Source organism: Gadus chalcogrammus, chromosome 10, assembly GCF_026213295.1.
Source record: "Gadus chalcogrammus isolate NIFS_2021 chromosome 10, NIFS_Gcha_1.0, whole genome shotgun sequence".
NCBI classification, from domain to species: Eukaryota; Metazoa; Chordata; class Actinopteri; order Gadiformes; family Gadidae; genus Gadus; species Gadus chalcogrammus.
In genome coordinates this window covers 13,482,329-13,502,328 of record NC_079421.1, presented here as the reverse complement: position 1 = coordinate 13,502,328, position 20,000 = coordinate 13,482,329, and the positions used below count along the sequence as shown (strand labels likewise).

Here is a 20,000-nt window from a genome sequence, read left to right as displayed (position 1 = left end):
TGATCAGTAGGCAAGTAGTAGTAGTATAGAGGATCCTCTCTCTCTCTCTCTCTCTCTCTCACTCAATCACACACCAACACTCCTTTTTACAGATAAAAAACACACACACACACACACACACACACACACACACACACACACACACACACACACACACACACACACACACACACACACACACACACACACACACACACACACACACACACACACACACACACACGTACGGCTAATGGCAGGAGGTGACCTATGTAACAGTCTTCGCCTCACTGTCCGGTTGTAGATCCACACACTCGTATAAAATCACAATACATTCTCCTTTTTTGGTTTTCCATATGTTGCTCTAGCGTCTGCGTGGCTCTACACGCCCAGGGTCCAGCGACAGGGGCCTCCTCCACCCTGAGGGAGGAGGTGCAGGTGGAGGGGCTGCGAGGTGGTGGAGGCCAGGCTCCCCGTGCTCCATGAGTGGGTCAGGCCGGCGGCGAGGTGGGGGTGGGCGGCGATGGTGGAGGTGATGCGGGGAGAGACCAGCTGCTGCTGCTGCTGCTGCTGCTGCTGGTGGTGGTGGAGGTGGAGGCGAGACACACCGAAGAAACACGGGGATGAGCGGATGGAGCGCAACGCAGCCTCGTCTGGGCGGGTGAGGCGGAGAGGGGAAGAGAGAGAGAGATCAAATGTCCACCCGACCGTTCAAATCGAGCCATGCTTGGATGCTAAAGTGCAACGTTGTCAGGTAAGAAAATGGACTGGGGCACATTGAAAACCTTCCATCCAAACAAACAAAAGTGGATATAACAGGCCAACAATGTTTGCACTGCTGTATCGTCCTGTCAGATAAAAGCACCACCTACTGCCATATAAAGAGCTTTATATATGGGATGCCGTTACCGATATTGGAACACGTTCAAACCCATCTTTTTGGCACTATTCCAGCAGTCTGGTCCTCACCCTCTCGACAGAGCCTCAGTAGGCCCTGAGCCTGGCTGTTTCCTGCCCGGGCCGCCCGCTCATAGTAGCCCGTCGCCAGCGTGGAGCTCTGCCGCACCCCGAAGCCACGGTCGTAGCAGCGGCCCAAATGGAGCAAGGCCCTGCCGTCCTGTGGTACATAATAAACCCACGATAAACACACAGCCTCCATCACCCTCAGGGGACCTGGGGACAGCAGCGGGCACAGCTGCACGGCATTGGGGGAAGATCATGGCCAATCGGATGGACGCCACATTTTGCCTGCTGTCGAATTCAGTGACACCCACAACTGCCGCCCAAGCCCTGCTGTTGACACATTCTGGTGTTGTGACAGAAATGACTCAACCAAAACCGGAATATTTAGACTAGATATCATATGAACACACGTAACTGTATACATGTGTCTCTGTTATGGACACCCTGACAATATATAATTACAGAAAGATGAAAGACGTAGTTGTGTAACCGGAGCTTCTAGGTCAATATGCTCCCCCTGCTGGCCGACGTTCACTAGTGCATCTGTTGCGACACCAACAAAAGCCGACATCTATCTGCCTTATCGATTCAGCGATAGAACGCTTATGCTGACAATCCCTAGCTTTGTGTATCTGACTGAGCACCTGTGGTGTGTTGGTGTTACCGGAGCCTAGGTTTGGTCACATGCCAAGTCTTGCCAAGAAAGTACGTCCTGGCACTTAGAAATAGTAGTTAGCATTGTGTAGTATCTTATCCTAGCTACCTTTGTTGTACACAGGGTAGGGGTTGACCAAGCGATTGTCAGTGCATGGCATTTGTTTCTATGAACATCCTTACTGTAACGATATATTGTAGTTTCTCTTTATCCTGACAAATGTTTTTAATGTAAGTCACTTTGGATAAAAGTGCCTGCTTGCGTTAATGCAAGTCTTTATGAATGCATCGCAGCACCAGCGCCCCCCTCATCCTTCTCATGAGGCGGTCGTGCCGATAATAGGATGGGAGGTCTTTCACACACAAGTCCAGGAAGACTCTGGAACAGCTACTCACGCCGCTCTTTGCCGCCATCTTCAGGTAATGCACGGCCTTGCGCCCGTCGACAACCGCCTCCTGGGAGAACACAGACCCGAGGAAGACCTGGGCCTGGACGTGGAGAGGAAGAGGGACGGACGGTCAGTGTTGTGGTAGGGCTAGGTGACGGCCATGTTGTCCCTTATGGGACTACAGTAGAAGAGGTGGCTTCCACTGTCCGCTTCCAAACACAAACGCCGTCTGGTTTATTGTTGTGCTGCTGTCAAACCTCGGTGCACCCACTAACGACGAAGAGCACTGTCGACTTAAACACAGACGATCCGAGCATTACTTTGTTTTGGCTCCAGACATAAATACTGCCAAACAGAGAAGTCGACTCGCACTAACTCCAACTGCCTAAAGTTTCGACTTTGACTCAACATCAATAACACCTGCTCTCACGCAGAGAGCAGTTCTTCTGAGCAGACCCATATCGATCTACCACTGGGCTGTCCAGAGGGTTCCCCCAGGCTGTGAGGAGAACCGATTCAGAGCCAGAGGTGTGTAGCCAGGGGCTACCTCAGTGAGCCCGGAGCCCGCAGACAGCTCCAACAGACGCACGGCGGCGCTCCACTCCTGAGGGGTAGGCTGCCTCCTGCTGGTCAGCAGCAGCTTGGCGTAGCGGTACTGGGCCTGGGCGTGGCCTCCCGCCGCCGCCAGCCAGTAGTAATGCAGAGCCTGGGGGCGGGACACAGAAGATTACAAATGTCAATCAAATCAAATAATACTTTTTTTTACTCATCAAGTTTGTTAATTCTTTATTTTCCTTAGGGTCTGAAACATGGTAACACGCACACGGCCATTATAACGGCCTTCCTAGTCAGATATTTGAAGAATTGTATTGGTGAATAACAACAAATTTACAGACAATATAGCAATATACTCTGGGTCCAAAACAAACTTTTAGAATTTGTACTCTTACCACCAGAGTGGTACAAATCGACCAGCCAAACAACTATTTTAATACGCAAGGCTGAAGGTTTTTACCTGCAAAATGCTCAAATCGGTCCTCCATTGGCTGGTGGAAGGACACTGTGTGTACTTTATGTACTGACAAAGCTGGGGCCTTTCACTTGAGCTCCTTCAGCCCAGCGCTAACCCGCACCCCCTCCTCCCCTGGGTAACAGTAGGGAGCAGTTCCACCCTGGACCCCCCCACTGCGGGGTCTGTACAGCGGGAGTTCAGAACCCACCTTCTCTGTGTCCCGGGCCACGCCGCGCCCCGTCTCCCAGCACACGGCCGCGTTGTACTGGGCCTGGCTGTAGCCGCGCCGCGCCGCCGCCGCGAAGCAGGGGAAGGCCTGCTGGTGGCGCTGGGTCTGGGCGCTGTCCAGGCCTGGGGGGGGGGGGGGAGAGAGAGAGAGAGGGAGAGAGAGAGAGAGGGAGAGAGACGTCAGACCACACGGTGGAGGGCTTTAATCATTCAAGGCCTCTGGCGCTGGGGGGCAACACATGAGATGAAGCTGTGTTGCTAAGGAACTGGGATTTCTCAGCCCTCCCTGAGACACGGCCTCTTCATCGACGGCTTTGTGACTACGGGTGACATCGGAAAAAGTCGATGTTGCAGTATTTTGGATGCGATATTGTTTTATGATGTGCTGGTTTTAACTATTTATTACATGCTCAAACAACTAGGGTCATCGATTTTTGTGAGGCATTGTTGAGAATTTTTGGTTTATTCGTAATGCATCCTTTAAGACCAGGAATGCCCAACCAGAGCAATGATTGAGTCTGAGCCAGGAGCTCCTCATATCCCATAATAACCAGTGAGCGGGTCGGATCCCAGGGACGGGCGTTCCTCACCGATGATGTTCAGGATCACCGGTACGCTGGAGTGTCCCACGTGGCCCAGGGTGGAGGCGGCCTCCATCAGCCCCTCCCCCCCACTCAACACCTCCTGAGGAACACCGGCACAGAGGGGACGAGGTTAGATATGTAACGGTCGGTGAGACCCGGACTGAACACTAAAGCAGGACGTTAACCCACCGGGCCGTCGTCTCCAGGCGTCTGGGTGCCGTTAAACACCGGGCGATCTTGCTCAAGGTGCGCGGATGAAGATGGGGATTGAGGTTCTGTCGTTCAAGAAAAAAAGTAATAGAACCGTTAAAGAAAAGAAAAGAGCCCACACTCTGCCCTCTGAATGTTAGGGTTAGTTATTGGATGAAAATAAGCAAACCTTGTATAGAACCATCGTGACGCAAGTCCGCCCTCTGGTGGTCAGATCGAAGACTGTCGATGGAAAAGTGCACCAGGTCTTCGCTGCTTCTACTGCTTCTGCTGCTGCTTCTGCTGCTACTGTTGAAGTTGTGGAGCTGAGGCTGAGCCTGGCCTTTTCCCTCTGGCAACATGTGCATACACAGACCCCCCCCCGCTCTGGGAAAGGCGTCTGGTTTGGACACTACAGGAGAAGCAGCACACAACGTCAGAATCCACACTCTAATGCAAACGACCCATTTATCTGAATGGATTGGTGTGTGGACCGTACGGACGGTACGGCCGGTCACTCACAGATCTCCAGCAGGACTCGGTAGCCACACTTGTGCAGCGCCGCGGGAGAAGCCCAGGCTCCTGGCCCGGCGGCTGGGCCGGGGCCGGCCTCGGGCCCCGAGGACCACTGGGAGTGGAGCCGCCTGCAGATCTGCATCAGCAGGGCAGCCGCGGCCCCCTGGGGAGAGAAGACACACGACCAATCAACCACCGCTTGTTGAGGAACTCATAACCAGTCAATAACCGCTTCTATAGGAAACACACAACCAGACAATAACCGCTTCTATAGGAAACACATTACCAGACAATAACTGCTTCTATTGGAAACACATTACCAGACGATAACTGCTTCTATAGGAAACACATTACCAGACGATAACCGCTTCTATAGGAAACACATACCCAGTCAATAACTGCTTCTATAGGAAACACATACCCAGTCAATAACTGCTTCTATAGGAAACACATTACCAGTCAATAACTGCTTCTATAGGAAACACATTACCAGACGATAACCGCTTCTATAGGAAACACATTACCAGTCAATAACTGCTTCTATAGGAAACACATTACCAGTCAATAACTGCTTCTATAGGAAACACATTACCAGTCAATAACTGCTTCTATAGGAAACACATTACCAGTCAACAACCGCTTCTATAGGAAACACATTACCAGACAATAACCGCTTCTATAGGAAACACATTACCAGTCAACAACCGCTTCTATAGGAAACACATTACCAGTCAATAACCGCTTCTATAGGAAACACATTACCAGTCAATAACCGCTTCTATAGGAAACACATTACCAGTCAATAACTGCTTCTATAGGAAACACATTACCAGTCAATAACCACTTCTATAGGAAACACATTACCAGTCAATAACCGCTTCTATAGGAAACACATTACCAGTCAATAACCGCTTCTATAGGAAACACATTACCAGTCAATAACTGCTTGGATAGGAAACACACAACCAATAAAAAAACGCTTGTGTAGGATCAAATTAGCGATTCCCATCACCTTCCTACACGTGAAGCCAGAATAAGTCTATGTCAGTGTCTGTGCAGGTACAGACTGAAGGATGCAGGGTGTGACATGTGTACTTGTAGTAGAGCCCGACCGATATGTCGGCAGGCCGATATTATCGGCCGATATTAGGCATTTTTCAAACTATTCGGTATCGGCATTTATAATGACCGATAAATGAATATTAAAAAAAAAAAAAAAAAAAAAAGGTCTGTCCACCAGAGGGCGCTCTAACGCCCAAACCCGGTGAATCAGCCAGAGTTAGGCAGAGTGAATGACGGAGATTGACGGTGATCATCGGTGTTGTTCATATGTGCAAGTGTGTTCATGGTAAGTTGGCAAATGTCACGAGACATACATTGCTTGAATAACAATTAAAAGAACATCCCCATCAATTCTCTAAAGTCGATAAGCATGACTTAATTCATGACTACCATGTCCTGTTTTGCTGTTGTTACGTGTTAGCTGAGAGTGAAAAGGATTTAAAGGATAACTACAAATAACCAATGTTAGGGAAATGTGTTTGTTTTGTTGCGCGTTTCCGGATTTTTTTTTTAATATATATATATATCGGCCGATATATCGGCATATCGTTTTTTTAAATCACAAAATATTCGTATCGTATCGGCCTTAAAGATTCTATATCGGTCGGGCTCTAAATGGTAGGCTAGTGTAATCGACGTGTCAGGGGTGTGCTCTCAGTGCTGTAAGGATGCAGATGTTTGATATGCATAGGGCTCCTACCCATCCCACGGCATCCAGAGCCGTGTAGCGAGGGAGCTCAGTGTAGAAGCGTGAGGTCTTCTGTTTCCTCCCCTTCCCTCCATCTTTTTCTCTCTGGGAGCTGAGGAAGAGCAGGAAGAGGAAGGTGAACACACACAGCCATGACACAAGGCCTGGCCTACTCACCTGCTACTCTTTCCCCATCATTACACACACACGAGAGCTGATACCAAGGATTTGTTTTGTTGTAGAAGGATTCCTTTTATTGAAGCATGAAGTCATCTATTCTGATTATTTTTCAACCATTCTTCAATTTCAGAATGAAAACAAAACACTATATTTTGTAAAACCTTACTTGAATGCAACATTGAAATATGATGGGGTGTTCAGCAGAGTGATATACAATAACATTTGACGGTATTGACTTAAATTAAGGACCAATAATCATAAAAAGGCATCTCAGTTGCGGGGGTCTCAACCGACAGAGTAGCTAGTCTGTCTAGTGTCTACTAGCATGTACTGAGCGAGAGAAAGAGATAGACAGACAGAAAGACCGACAGACAGAGGGACAGAGAGCGAGAGAGCGAGAGAAGGAGAGAGCGAGAGAGAGAGAGAGAGAGAGAGAGAGAGAGAGAGAGAGAGAGAGAGAGAGAGAGAGGGCTGAGACAGCTGAAAGGCACTGTGAGGATGAGGAAGAGGGGGTGTAGAGCTTCCTCACGAGGGGTGAGGAGTTCATAGATGAGTGACTTCCGCTATGAGGAAGCCATTTGTCAACAAAAATAGAAGGCCCTGCACTTCTAATGAACCCTTGCCTTCCTTGGGCAAAAAAATACACAGTAAGCAAGCACTACTGTCTTTTCTTTTTATTCTGAATGAAAAAGTATAACAATACAATGTATATCACACAATGTGCATGTAACACTTGCAGAATACAAATGAATGAAAGCAAGCACTACTTTCTATTCTCATTGTTACTGTACAGTGTGTGTGTGTCTGTGTGTGTTGGTTGGGGGGGTGTAAATGAGGGGGTGGGGCAGCCTACCTGCTGTCAGTTGTGTTCAGAGAGTTGGAGAGGAGATTGGAGCCATTGACGACCTCGTCCTCCACACAGTAGATCTGGGACAGCCGTAAGGGGGCGTTGCCATGGCACCTGTGGAGTACTGTTTGTGTGTGTGTGTGTGTGTGTGTGTGTGTGTGGGTGTGAGTGTGTGTGTGTGTGTGTTTGGGTATGTGCGTGGATGCGTGGGTGGCGTGGTGACAGAATGCAACATATGTCAGATCGCTCGAGTTTGCAGTTTGAAGATAGTTCGATTACATAGCAATATTAATATATACAAACCAATATGGTAACATACAATATTACCATATTGTATAACATATTATAAAGCATATACGATAGATGCTTTATAAGAAGTATAACATAAGAAAGGTGTCATAGTCATATTCATAAACATGTGCACGAGGTCCTACATATATTGGTTATAACTTACTGTGCCGTGGGGTCAAGGCGCGATATATTCATTAAACGGTTTTGCTTTAGAAATGCATCATAAAAAAACACGAAATATGCTTAAGAAAACAGAATAATACAGCTGAGAGTGCCATAACCAGTCCTAGTAGTGTGAGGGGCGGGGGAGCAATGGTTGCCACTACTCACCTCTACTAAAGAAGCCTTGCAGCCTCCACATGATGATCCACAAGGAGGTCTAAAGAGGCTCCATCTTTAGAACAGCTGGGGTGGCGTCCTAATCCGTTGGGGGAGATGGTTTGAATCGCTCGTCTTGTTGACCTGTGCTGTCCGAATCACGAGTTATTTTGGAAACACACCATACCGGAAGCGGTACTACTACGATGACGCAACGAAACCACAAGCATGGAGCGGCGTCGCCCCCCAGCGGTGTTCGGGGGTAATGTACCATATCCAACGTAAGCCGTTTACATTGATTTAACCATAGATTAAGTAGTTTGGGTTTCCTTAAAAAATATCATGATAGATGTGCCGGAGGAATACGGTGCCCTCTTTCAGAACATTTGGAAAGAACATTTAGCTGCTCTGTCTGTGTGTCTGTCTATGTCGGTGTCTCATTTCGATGATTGATGAGAAGATGTTTAGCACATAGGTTGGAACTTTTGGCGTGACTGCTTCCCTTTAGCAAACCAAGGTTCATGTGTTGTGTCAATGTGTGTTTGTGTGTGTGTGTGTGTGTGTGTGTGTGTGTGTGTGTGTGTGTGTGTGTGTGTGTGTGTGTGTGTGTGTGTGTGTGTGTGTGTGTGTGTGTGTGTGTGTGTGTGTGTGTGTGTGTGACTATTCAATTGCATGGGTCAAATAGTGACGCAGAAGTTTAGTTCGGAGGAGTGGGAGGACTATACTTCAGTGTCACTATTTGACCCACAGGGTGTGCAATTCAATACGTGTGGGTGGTGGGGGACAACTCCTTACTGGAACTGCTCCCACCCACTTTTATTGATGGTCTGTTTCCATGGCAACACAGCACCATTAACAGACCATCCTCCTCAGGCCATTGAAAAGGGTCTTTCACCCTCTGGTAGACAGGGGTACTGCAGGTAGTTCGTGGGATTTGCTTCCCGAAATAGAAGAAATTACAAAGATAGGAAAAATGAAATAGATAATCGAAAATAAATAATAAATATCTTTCAGTTAATGTTTTTTTGATATTTAGAAAATAGTATGTACATTCCATCAAATTTTGATAACACAAGATAACACAAAACAGTGGATGTTTGGTGTTATCTCGAGTTTGCTAAATAAACCCACCGGTAGGTTGCATTAACGGCATTTGCAGTGATCATTGTGGACAAAGGGGCCACTGGCTCCCCTTACTAAGCCAGATGTGTGGAACCACTGACCTAGAGAGGATACAAAAATAAATTCAAATATGTGACTTTATTTGACTTTAGCCATTTTATTTTACAATTGGATTTCTCACGTAAGTTCTGGGAAAGTGTGGAGTTGGGGGAGAGAAGGGGGTGTTGAGGGGGTTCAGGGACAAACTGAGACCTTTTATTCCTCATCTATCCATCACCCCTCCCTCCCCAGTCCCCTAAAGTTTATGACTCTCGTCGCCGGCGTGTTTGTGAACGAACTGGTTGCTGGGGCGATGACGGCCAACAGTGCACCGGGCTTGTTGTTGGAGCAGGTTCTTTATCCCAAGATACCCCCGTCTCAAACACACTCACACACACATACATGCACACTATACGCACACACACATATAAATACACATAGAAATACACATGCACACACATGCACACTTACACAAAAAAACAGGCACGCAAACATACACAGCACACAGACACACACTCAAACATACACACGCACCCAGACACACACACTAAAACATACACACAAACACAGATACACACACTCAAATATACACACGCACACAGACACATATACATGCACACGCACACACATACATCCAGACAAATGAGGTTTACCTCCTTAGGGTTGTGTGGTGTGTGTGCATGTGTTTGTTCATGTGTGCGCTCAATCTCTGTCTTCCTCCACAAGTTGAATGGGGGGGGGGAGGGGGTCCTGATTATTTGCTAAGAGAAAAGACACGTTCATTTGAGTCAGCGTTAGTCAGAGTTATCTTTAGAGGCTGGGTACTGTCTTCAGTGTTGGACAATGTGTTCATCAATACAGGAGATCAATACAGTATTTCAACCTGGACATCTGTATCGTCGATCAATGTGAACATCAACACAACGGATCAATACAGTAGGTCCCTGGGCATAGATTTGAGCAGAGTAAAACATGAATACTTTCACAAGTCAGTGTGAATGTCACGGTGAAAGTCACAGTAAAATACTATTTTCTCACGCCAACGTTTTTCTTAATTTAACCAAATCTAGAGAGAAAGAGAGAGAGCAGAGAGTGGTGAAAGATGGAGAGAGAGGGTGAGACAGAGAGAGAGAGAAATAGGCTGAGAGGGAGGGACAGAGAGAGAGAGGGCCAGACAAAGAGATATAGACTGAGGGTGAGACTGAGAGAGAGACAGAGGCGAAGAGAGAGAGAGAGAGAGAGAGAGAGAGAGAGAGAGAGAGAGAGAGAGAGAGAGAGAGAGAGAGAGAGAGAGAGAGAGAGACACACACAGAGAGAGAGAGAGAGACAGAGGGAGAGAGAGACACACAAACAGAGATAGAGAGCGCAAATGCAGAAAGTGAGAGTATAGAGTAAACCAGAGAGTGAAGGGCTAGATCTGACCTTGGGGCGGGGCTGTTCGACGGGGCTATAGTGCCTGTTTCCACCCCTCTGTCCCCCACTCTGAACAGCGCCTCTCACACCAAAACACCCTCCCACTGACGGGGGCTTCACGTCCTGCTATGGCCACCAGCACCACGGAGGGCAGTGCTCCATCCGCGGCCAGGGTAGAGCCACAGGAGCCTGACTCAGAACCTAGCTTAGGACCCGGCTCAGACCCTCAACCTGAGCCCAGCATCACTCACAGCCCAGACAAGAACCAGGACCAAGTTCAAGAGCAGAACCAGGATCAGGAACAGGAACAGGACCAGGACCAGGACCAGGACCAGGACCAGGACCAGGACCAGGACCAGGACCGGAAACAGGACCAAGTTCAAGAGAACCAGGAAGAGGACCAGAGACAGAAACAGGACCAGAAAATGGACCAGGAGAAGAACCAAACCCACTACCAGAACCATGACAGGGACAAGGATCTGGAACAAGACCAGGACCAGGTCCAGAACAAGGATCAAGACCAGGACCAGGACCAGAACCAAGGCCAAAACCACAACCACAACCAGGACCAGGTCAAAGACCAGGACCAAGACCAGGACCAGGACCAGAACCAAGACCAAAACCAAAACCACAACCACAACCAGGACCAGGTCAAAGACAAGGACCAAGACCAGTACCAGGACCAGAACCAAGACCAAAACCAAAACCACAACCACAACCAGGACCAGGTCAAAGACAAGGACCAAGACCAGGACCGGAAACTGGACCAGGAACCGGACCAGAAACAGGACCAGAAGAAGAATCTAACCCACAACAAGAAACAGGATCAGGACCAGGTCCGGAACCAAGACCGGGACCAGGACCAGGACCAGAACCAAGACCAAAACCACAACCACAACCACAACCAGGACCAGGTCAAAGACCAGGACCAAGACCAGGAGCGGAAACAGGACCAAGAACAGGACCAGAAACAGAACCAAAACCACAACCAGACCTCCACTCTGCCAGAGAGGGAGGATGAAGAGGATGAGGAAGAGGAAGAGGAGGACGGAAGGAGGAAGGCAACGGGGCCGACCCCGGAGGACCAGGGCCTTCAGGGGCGGGGTTCAGACCCGGACCAGACGGAGGAGAGGTTTCGGATCGACCGGAAGAAGCTGGAGTGTATGTTGTATGGTGAGTGTGTTGCTAAGACCCCCCTGGACTGTCCGTCGGGGGGCGGGGGGGGGGGTGGAGAGAGAGTCTCTGACCCCAGCTCACGGTTGATCACTTTTATTCACGATAATCAACTCATCCGATGTGTTTCTCGTTCGCCAGCGGTCAGCTCCTCACAGCAGCTCACAATACTCCCTCTGTTGAGGATGTCCCTTTGTCACTTGATGCATCTGTCACCGCAGATGTGCAGATGTGAGTGCGTGCAGACGTGCGTGTGCATGTGAGAGGGTGTGTATGTGTGTGTGTGTGTGTGTGTGTGGGGGTGTGCATATGTGTGTGTGTGTGTGTGTGTGTGTGTGTGTGTGTGTGTGTGTGTGTGTGTGTGTGTGTGTGTGTGTGTGTGTGTGTGTGTGTGTGTGTGTGTGTGTGTGTGTGTGTGTGTAGACTTGCGTATATGTATGTGTGTGTGTGTGTGTGTGTGTGTGTGTGTGTGTGTGTGTGTGTGTGTGTGTGTGTGTCACATCAACCTCGTCTCCAGGTGGCGGTTCCTAGCCCGGCACCTCAATAAAGCCCGCTGGGTAAGGCGACGTCGCTCCACCAATATGATTTATGGCCACCACTTGGGCTGCAGGATCCAGAGTCGTGCGCTGGTGTACTGAAGGCTGCCAGCGTGGCGGCGGGGGGGACTAACCCGGGGACAGATCAGGACCCCCCTGGTCTCAGGGAAAGCATTCCCTGAGGGCCAACAGCTGGCCGCCGGTAGGAGTTGGTTAGGGGGGCCCAGTTTAGCCCGCATGAGGCCCTTTGACGCAAACGCTGTCTGGGTTTGTGCGTATTGTTATATTAGTGTGTGTAATTTGTTATATTTTGTATGTGTGTTTTGTTGTATTAATGACTGTGTTTCTGCGTGTGTGTGTGTGCATGTGAGCGACTGTGCGTGTATTGTTGAATTTGTTACTGTGGGTTTGTGTGTGCATTGTTGTGTTTCTGTGTGTACGTGTGCGTGTTTCTGTTTGCGTGTGTGTGCGGACGCCTGTGTGTGTGTGTTTTTCGTGTGTGTCTGTGAGTGTGTGTGTTGATGTATGTGTTTTGTGCACACAAGGACATTATAGAAAAACCCACATTCCTAAGCAGGGGTTTCTTGGTTATTTAACTTTTTCTCTTTTTTCTACGTCAGTAAAATACCGGTGGTGCTATTAGCCGTCTCTAGGTCAGCTCTTGAACCCCCCCCCCTCCCCCCCCCCCTCCCCTCAGCCCCCTCCCCTCACTGTTCCCATCTCATTCTTCATCCCTGTCTGCCGTAACCCCTAGCAATGAGGAGGGGCGGAGTGTGTGTGTTTGAGTGAGTGTGTGTGTGTATGTGTCTGTGTGTGAGAGTGTTTGTGAGTATGTGGGTCTGTGTATGTGTGTGTATGTGTGTGTGTGTGTGTGTGTGTGTGTGTGTGTGTGTGTGTGTGTGTGTGTGTGTGTGCGTGTCTGTATGTGTGTTAGTGTGTCTTAGTGTGCGTGTTATTCTGAGTGTGTGTGTGTGTGTGTGTGTCTGAGTGTGTGTGTTTATGATTGTGTGTATGTGTGAGTGTGTGTGTGTGTGTGCCTGTTAATGTCACTCGGGAACGATGGCCTTTTAAAACATGTTGACGCTGGCAGCTCCTGTTTGTTGCCGCGTTTTTGCTGCTGCCCGACACTGGCTCCGTGTTGACCCTGTGTGTGTGTGTGTGTGTGTGTGTGTGTGTGTGTGTGTGTGTGTGTGTGTGTGTGTGTGTGTGTGTGTGTGTTCTCGCTGCCGTCCCTACACTGGCTCCTTGTTGACCCTGTGTGCGTGTGCTTGTCTGCACGTTAACACTCCACAAACAATCACAGGGATGGTAGCACTGACAAACGCTGCCCTTAAACATTCATGTCCTTTTAGTTTTTATCACCTTTTTGGTTTTGTTTGTGATTTGACTTTAAGGGTACAAACCCATAAATCAATTTTTTCCGTTGAAAATGTTTCTGTGGCGGGGAACATTCGTTGTTTTTGACCAAAGCCTAAACATTTCTTAATATTCTACGTAAAATACAGGAAGTCTGCTACCATTGGCTGAAAGTGCTATTCTAGAGTGTTCCTTGATTGGCTGTGCAACCTCGCTCAAGTGAGTGCGACGTTGATTCTGACCACGCCCAAGCCGCTTTTTCCTAAATCTTTTGCCAGCTTTATGAGGCCACGACTGCTCTGATCAAATATTCATAAACTTGTAGAAAGAATTTATCCCGAGGTATACCTCCTTTGAGGAAGACTGTGTCACCATAAACGCATTGCAACACGTATCTCTGAAGCTAAATGACGTGGAGCTGTGATGTGTTCCAGGTCCAAGGCGAGGAGACGGCCTGTCAGGAGAGGAGTTCTTTGAGAGGGTAAGTTGGAACCTGCTGAGGTAACAAGCTGAGGCCCTGAGATTTGACGCACAGCCAGAACACAAGCTAACAACACACAAACTTTATCGTATTCCAGGAACACTCCACCAGCCAAGAAAAAAATTCTTGCATACAAAAACTATAATTGCAGTAATGCGCGCGTCCTTGATGTGACGGAGTTGTCGACTGTGGTGTTTTTGAAATGCTAATGGGACTACGTATCGCGGGAATGAGGCTTTGTTTGGCCTGTTGTTTCCTGTGTTTGTGCCACACAGTATGTTTTTGTGTGTGCGTGTGTGTGTGTGTGTGTATGTCTGTGTGACTGTGGGGAGGTTATTCTTGTGATTCACCACAAGTTGAAAATCAATTTGATTCACCACTGGTGAATCACAAGAAACTGCAGCCTCCCTTGTTTCCCCCCCACTCTTCAGCTGTCACCTCTTTTATAAACAGACTCTTGACGGTCTTTGTGTGCGTCTCTCTCTCTCTCTCGCTCTCTCTCTCTCTCTCTCTCTCGCTCTCTCTCTCTCTCTCTCTCTCGCTCTCTCTCTCTCTCATGTCTCGCGATGGGACAGGTGATGAGGGAGACAGACACCCAGGTGAAATGGCCGTCCAAGTTGAAAATCGGTGCCAAGTCCAAGAAAGGTGACTGGATGCGAAGCGATGCTCTCAAATGTATGACGTTGAATGGACTTTGGTGTTCCGCTGTTTAACTGTACCCTCTCATCTCAACCAAGACCCCCATGTGAAGGTGGAGGGAAAGAGAGCTAATGTTCTGGAAGCCAAAAGGAAAATCTTGGAAGTTCTGGAGACCAAGGTGAGGTAACCCGTACATTGTAGTCGGTTTCATTAACTGTAGACTGGAGGCTGATGCTAAGATACAGCTAAGATAAGGCTTGTGCAACAGATCCCCTTGTATCTGCGTCTCATCCTGCTCAACTTGTATACTAGCTCAGATAAATACATGTTACTTGAGATTGTAATTTGATAATATTATTTGAGATGCTGATTTGAGATGCTGATCTGAGATGGTGACGTGAGATGGTTACATAAGGGTTGATTTGAGATGGTGATTTGAGATAGTGACTTGAAATGCTGATCTGAGATCCTGATTTGAGATGTTGATTCGAGAGTGTGATTTTCTCCCCCCACACCAGGTGAACAAGGTGACCCTGAAGATGGACGTGGCCCACACTGAGCACTCCCATGTGATCGGTAAAGGGGGCGGGAACATCAAGAACGTCATGGGGGTCACTTCCTGTCACATCCACTTCCCGGACTCCAACCGCCACAACGCCACGGGGGAGAAGAGCAACCAGGTAACGCATCGTCCGCTGGTGGACCAGAAGGCATGCCATGGGACTACGTGTGTAATGATGGTCGCTAAATCATGAATGCATTTAAAGGTGACATATTATACCACCAGGTAGTGTGATTAGCTGTTATGAGCCGTTTTGAAAATCGGCCTCTTCCAACATCACAAGTGGGCGTGTCCAACAGTTGTAAGATGGAAGATGATTAATGTTTGCTACACTCCACTGGGTAGGCGCGTAGGCTGATCTATCCAGCACACATCTAGGTGGACACGCCCACTTGTGAGGTCAGAAGAGGCAGATTTTCGAAACGGCTTGTAACGACTCACCCCTGTTGTTATAATATGTCACCTTTAACTCATGGCGTAATCATCCTGTGATGAGGCAGGGGTATTGATGATGGTAATAAGTCCCTCCCCGGTGTGTGTGCAGGTGTCCATCGCCGGGCCTGTTGAGGGGGTGGAGGCCGCGCGGAGAAGCATCAGAGTGAGTGCTCACCGTTTGCATTGGAACTGATAAAGGGATTCAGTCTCTCTCTCTTTCTCTCTCTCTCTCTCTCTCTCTCTCTCTCTCTCTCTCTCTCTCTCTCTCTCTCTCCCTCTCTCTCTTTCTCTCTCTCTCTCTCGCTCTCTCGCTCTCTCTCTCTCTCTCTCTCTCTCTCTCTCTCTCTCTCTCTCTCTCCCTCTCTCTCTCTCTCTCTCTCTCTCTCTCTCTCTCTCTCTCTCTCTCTCTCTCTCTCTCTCTCTCTCTCTCTCTCTCTCTCTCTCTGTCTCTCTCTCTCACTCATCAGAGAGCCCAGGATGCCTTGACAAAGATATTAAAGCTATTCCTTTTCCCTGTCCCTCTCTCTCACTCTTCCTCCCCTCCTCCATCCATCCTAGCTCGGCCACCGCTCCATCTATCTCCTTCCTCGCTCTCCAACTTCGCCTTCTCTCTCTCTCTCTCTCTCTCTCTCTCTCTCTCTCTCCCTCCCTCTCTCTCTCTCTCTCTCTCTCTCTCTCTCTCTCTCTCTCTCTCTCTCTCTCTCTCTCTCTCTCTCTCTCTCTCTCTCTCTCTCTCTCTCTCTCTCTCTCTCTCTCTCTCTCCCTCTCTCTCTTTCTCTCTCTCTCTCGCTCTCTCTCTCTCTCTCTCTCTCTCTCTCTCTCCCTCTCTCTCTCTCTCTCTCTCTCTCTCTCTCGCTCTCTCTCTCTCTCGCTCTCTCTCTCGCTCTCTCTCTCTCGCTCTCTCTCTCTTCTTCTATCGTCTCTTCTCTCACTCTCTCCCTCCCGCTCTCCCTCTTGCTCTCTGTCAATTCAATTTCAATTCAACATGCAGCAATGAAAAACCAAAAGAGAAATATCGATTATCAATGCTCTCTGGTCCAGGTTGGTTTCTGTAAGCGCAGCAGGCCTGGGCATCCATTGTGACACCAGTCAGGGCTCACTCAGGAGGATTCAAGGTTCATTCAGATCTGTATAGGCAGAGACCGACGATACAGACAGCTCATTAACTTCCTGACGGGCGACAATGGGCACTCCGCTTAGATCCAGGGAGTGAACCCTTCCCCCAGAGACGAACCGGTAGCAGGAAGCTATCTGTGCTACGCATGAATCGCACAAAAGCGTCTGGAGTCATGAGGAGACGAGGAATAAATCTTAAGCATTCACTTCTGCACACAGGACTAGATAGCACAGGAGCTGGCCCTGTGCCTAGCGCCCCTCAGGTAAGGCCATTAACCGATGCAGCTGTTAGCGAACCCACTGCTCAGCAGACAGCGACAGATAACAGAGTGTGAGAGGTAACCTTCACACACAGAGCGTGGAGCGGGGTCTTGACACAAACCAAAGGTTGCATGAGGATATGAATGAGACAGAGGCCTGTAGGACGACTCTGGTCGATAGATCAGGTTAAATAGTGAAACTCTTAACCCTAACGGTGATCCACGCTTCATACACAACAGAGTCCCGGACACAACTCCTAACGCAGACCCCTTCCCTCCCAGGACCTGCAGCCTCTGGCCCTGACCTTCGACCTCCCGGCCAGCCCGGTACCCCAGCCCCAGCTGGACGCGGGCTCCCCCGTCATCCAGCAGGTGTCCCAGGCCCTGGGGGTGGGGGTGAGCTTCAGGGCCATCCCCCCCCAGCCCCCGCCGGCCCACCAGAGCCCCCCGGCCCAGCCGCTGTACGCCAGCCGCTGCTGCGTGCGCGGGCTGCAGGGGAAAGCGGCGGACGTCCAGGTGGGAGGAGGGACAGAGGCCCGGGGGCCGAGCTGCCTCCGTGGGGCGGGGAACACGCTAGGTCTCCTAGTCGAACAGATAAGAGACGTTGGACACGGTGTCGGGGACGGCTTCAGGCCAGGTTATACACCTCGGGACATGGATTAGTGGGATTGGACCTTCTGCTTCTTATGGGGTTTATTTCAGGGGAAGGGCAGTGCAGTGGTTAGGGGTTAGAATGCTCCTGGGTTATAGATGACTTCCTTTGACCTTAAAACAATCTCTCACAATTACCTGTGAGTCGCTTTGGATAAAAGCGTCTGTTGAATGACTTGTTATGGTAATTTCTGCAAGCGTAAACAAGGTTCCTCTGAGAGGAATCTGCATAATTGTTGTAATTTACTCAATGGATGGATGAACTGACAGACGGATAGACAATCACGCAAACAGACAGACAGGAAGAGACACCCACAAACACGCACGCATGCACACACGCAGAACCACACACACGCAGACATACACACACACAGGCAGGCAGGCAGACAGACTGACTGGAAGAAACACACACACACACACACACACACACACGCGCACGCACGCACGCACGCACACATACACAAACAGACAGAAATACACACACACACACACACACACACACACACACACACACACACACACACACACACACACACACACACACACACACACACACACACACACACACACACACAGACACACACAGAAAAACAGAGACAGGTAGGCAGGGAGGCAGACATACAGACGGACAGACAGACAGACAGACAGACAGACAGACAGACACACAGACAGACAGACAGACAGACAGACAGACAGACAGACAGACAGACAGACAGACTGCCATACAGAGAGACACAGCTCACCTGTGGTCCTCCTACAGAAGGCGGTGTGCGTCCTGATGGAGCTGCTGCTGGGGCCGGAGGTCGGGGGTCAGGGGGCGGGGCTGATCGTCTCCAGCCAGCTGGACGTCACCTCCCAGCAGCACCTCTTCATGCTGGGCCAGAACGGAGCGCACTTCCTGGCCGTCATGCACCAGACCCAGACCCAGATCATCCTGCCGGACCCCAGCGCTCCCCAGAGCCCCCCCTCGCTGCTGGTCCAGGGCAGCCCAGAGGGCGTGTGCCTGGCCCGGCAGCAGCTCATGGTAGGGCGGGCTCCACAGCAGGGCCGTAGCCAGGACGTTATTACTGTGGTGGCCGGCTCGGGCCAGTCTTGTATTTGGGGTGGCACTTCATTGTCGACGGGGGGGATCAATCTAATAGTGCATATATTTCAGCTTTCTTTAGACCGTTTCCGTTCGGGGGGGGGGGGGGGGGGGGGCAGCGGGGTGGCCAACCTCTGACCAGGGGGGCCCTTACCCCCATGTGGCTACGCCCCTGCTCCATAGGGTTGGGGCGGGACTAGGGGAACCCTGGTTCTGTTAAGGGGCAGAAAGGAGCTGTTGTGTTGGGGATTTCTCTTAAGTCTGTCTTAAAGTGAAACCAACTCCAATTCAAATCAATTGTTTTGTGATAGGATTGAAGCAATTGTAATGGCTTAATAATTACATACTGACAAATGTAAACATTGTCCCATTTGTGTGTGTGTGTGTGTGCGTGCGCTTGTGTCCATCATGTGTGTGCACATGCAGGACTGCCTCCCTGTGTGTCTGATGTTTGACATGCGTGAGGAGGGGGAGACGGACCCCCGGAGACTGAACCAGATGATGCAGGACCTTGAGGTCTTCATCAGCATCAAACCCAAGGTCAAACAGACCAGCAAGGTACCCCCCCCCCCCACACATACCAGTAGAGCCCTCTACATGTATCATGATTTGTCTTTACCGTGTATTCACATGAGCCGCCCTATCTGCAGTCTTAACTGGGAAAAACTGTTCAAACCAGTCAAAGCCAAGAAGAAAAAAATAGTTGCGGACCAATTGACTAAATAATTAATATGGTTAGTAAAAAATGTGCACAATGAGGCAGAAATATCAAACCTTATAGATTCCATCAAACAACAGACCCCACACGTATCAACACAAAACACACACATCTCATCATACACAGTAGCGGTTTCTATTGAGGGAGGTGGATTGTTGTCAGCAAGGACTCACTTCTCCAAGAGAAAAGGGTTATAACCCCTTAACCCTATAAAAAGCATCATTGAGCAAGAACTCCACGTACCTCACCGTAAAAACAAGGTTCTGCCAACTGCAATATTTACTTTGCCAACTTTCTGCTTGAGATGCCTGCTGTGTCCCCAGACTGCTATTGATCGGTTTGGCTAAAGTCTCACAAATCAGACTTTAGATTCCTATCTGAAGTCTGATGGGAGACAAGCTCAACTCTGTCTGACCAGGGTTCTTAGTATCGACCAATCATGTTGCTGGAGGCGGGGATCTGTAGAGAAATTTGCAGAGAACCGTGAAAAAAGTGTCTCGGTGATTTTTCAAATC

At 49.4% G+C, this 20,000-nt stretch overlaps 2 protein-coding genes across 2 annotated transcripts in view; one reads left to right on the top strand and one right to left on the bottom strand.

Moving 5' to 3' along the window:
* Positions 1–8,106, bottom strand: part of dele1 (DAP3 binding cell death enhancer 1) — an 8,569-nt gene extending 463 nt beyond the window's left edge. Inside the window, exons 1-12 of the mRNA XM_056601071.1 lie at positions 7,913–8,106; positions 7,298–7,415; positions 6,277–6,376; positions 4,521–4,677; positions 4,189–4,410; positions 3,999–4,084; positions 3,816–3,909; positions 3,206–3,348; positions 2,533–2,691; positions 1,993–2,085; positions 949–1,096; positions 1–632 (exon numbers count right to left, since the gene is read on the bottom strand). The exon at positions 1–632 is cut by the window's left edge and continues 463 nt beyond it. Coding sequence (XP_056457046.1) covers positions 361–632; positions 949–1,096; positions 1,993–2,085; positions 2,533–2,691; positions 3,206–3,348; positions 3,816–3,909; positions 3,999–4,084; positions 4,189–4,410; positions 4,521–4,677; positions 6,277–6,376; positions 7,298–7,415; positions 7,913–7,943 — 1,623 coding nt within the window. The 5' untranslated portion in view covers positions 7,944–8,106 and the 3' untranslated portion in view covers positions 1–360. The remainder of the gene's footprint in view (positions 633–948; positions 1,097–1,992; positions 2,086–2,532; positions 2,692–3,205; positions 3,349–3,815; positions 3,910–3,998; positions 4,085–4,188; positions 4,411–4,520; positions 4,678–6,276; positions 6,377–7,297; positions 7,416–7,912) is intronic.
* A 2,496-nt stretch (positions 8,107–10,602) lies between these two features.
* The window catches only part of bicc2 (bicaudal C homolog 2), an 18,386-nt gene continuing 8,988 nt past the window's right edge, over positions 10,603–20,000 (top strand). Inside the window, exons 1-10 of the mRNA XM_056601190.1 lie at positions 10,603–10,749; positions 11,383–11,647; positions 13,974–14,020; positions 14,596–14,665; positions 14,758–14,837; positions 15,178–15,339; positions 15,766–15,819; positions 17,315–17,548; positions 18,444–18,707; positions 19,194–19,325. Coding sequence (XP_056457165.1) covers positions 10,603–10,749; positions 11,383–11,647; positions 13,974–14,020; positions 14,596–14,665; positions 14,758–14,837; positions 15,178–15,339; positions 15,766–15,819; positions 17,315–17,548; positions 18,444–18,707; positions 19,194–19,325 — 1,455 coding nt within the window. The remainder of the gene's footprint in view (positions 10,750–11,382; positions 11,648–13,973; positions 14,021–14,595; positions 14,666–14,757; positions 14,838–15,177; positions 15,340–15,765; positions 15,820–17,314; positions 17,549–18,443; positions 18,708–19,193; positions 19,326–20,000) is intronic.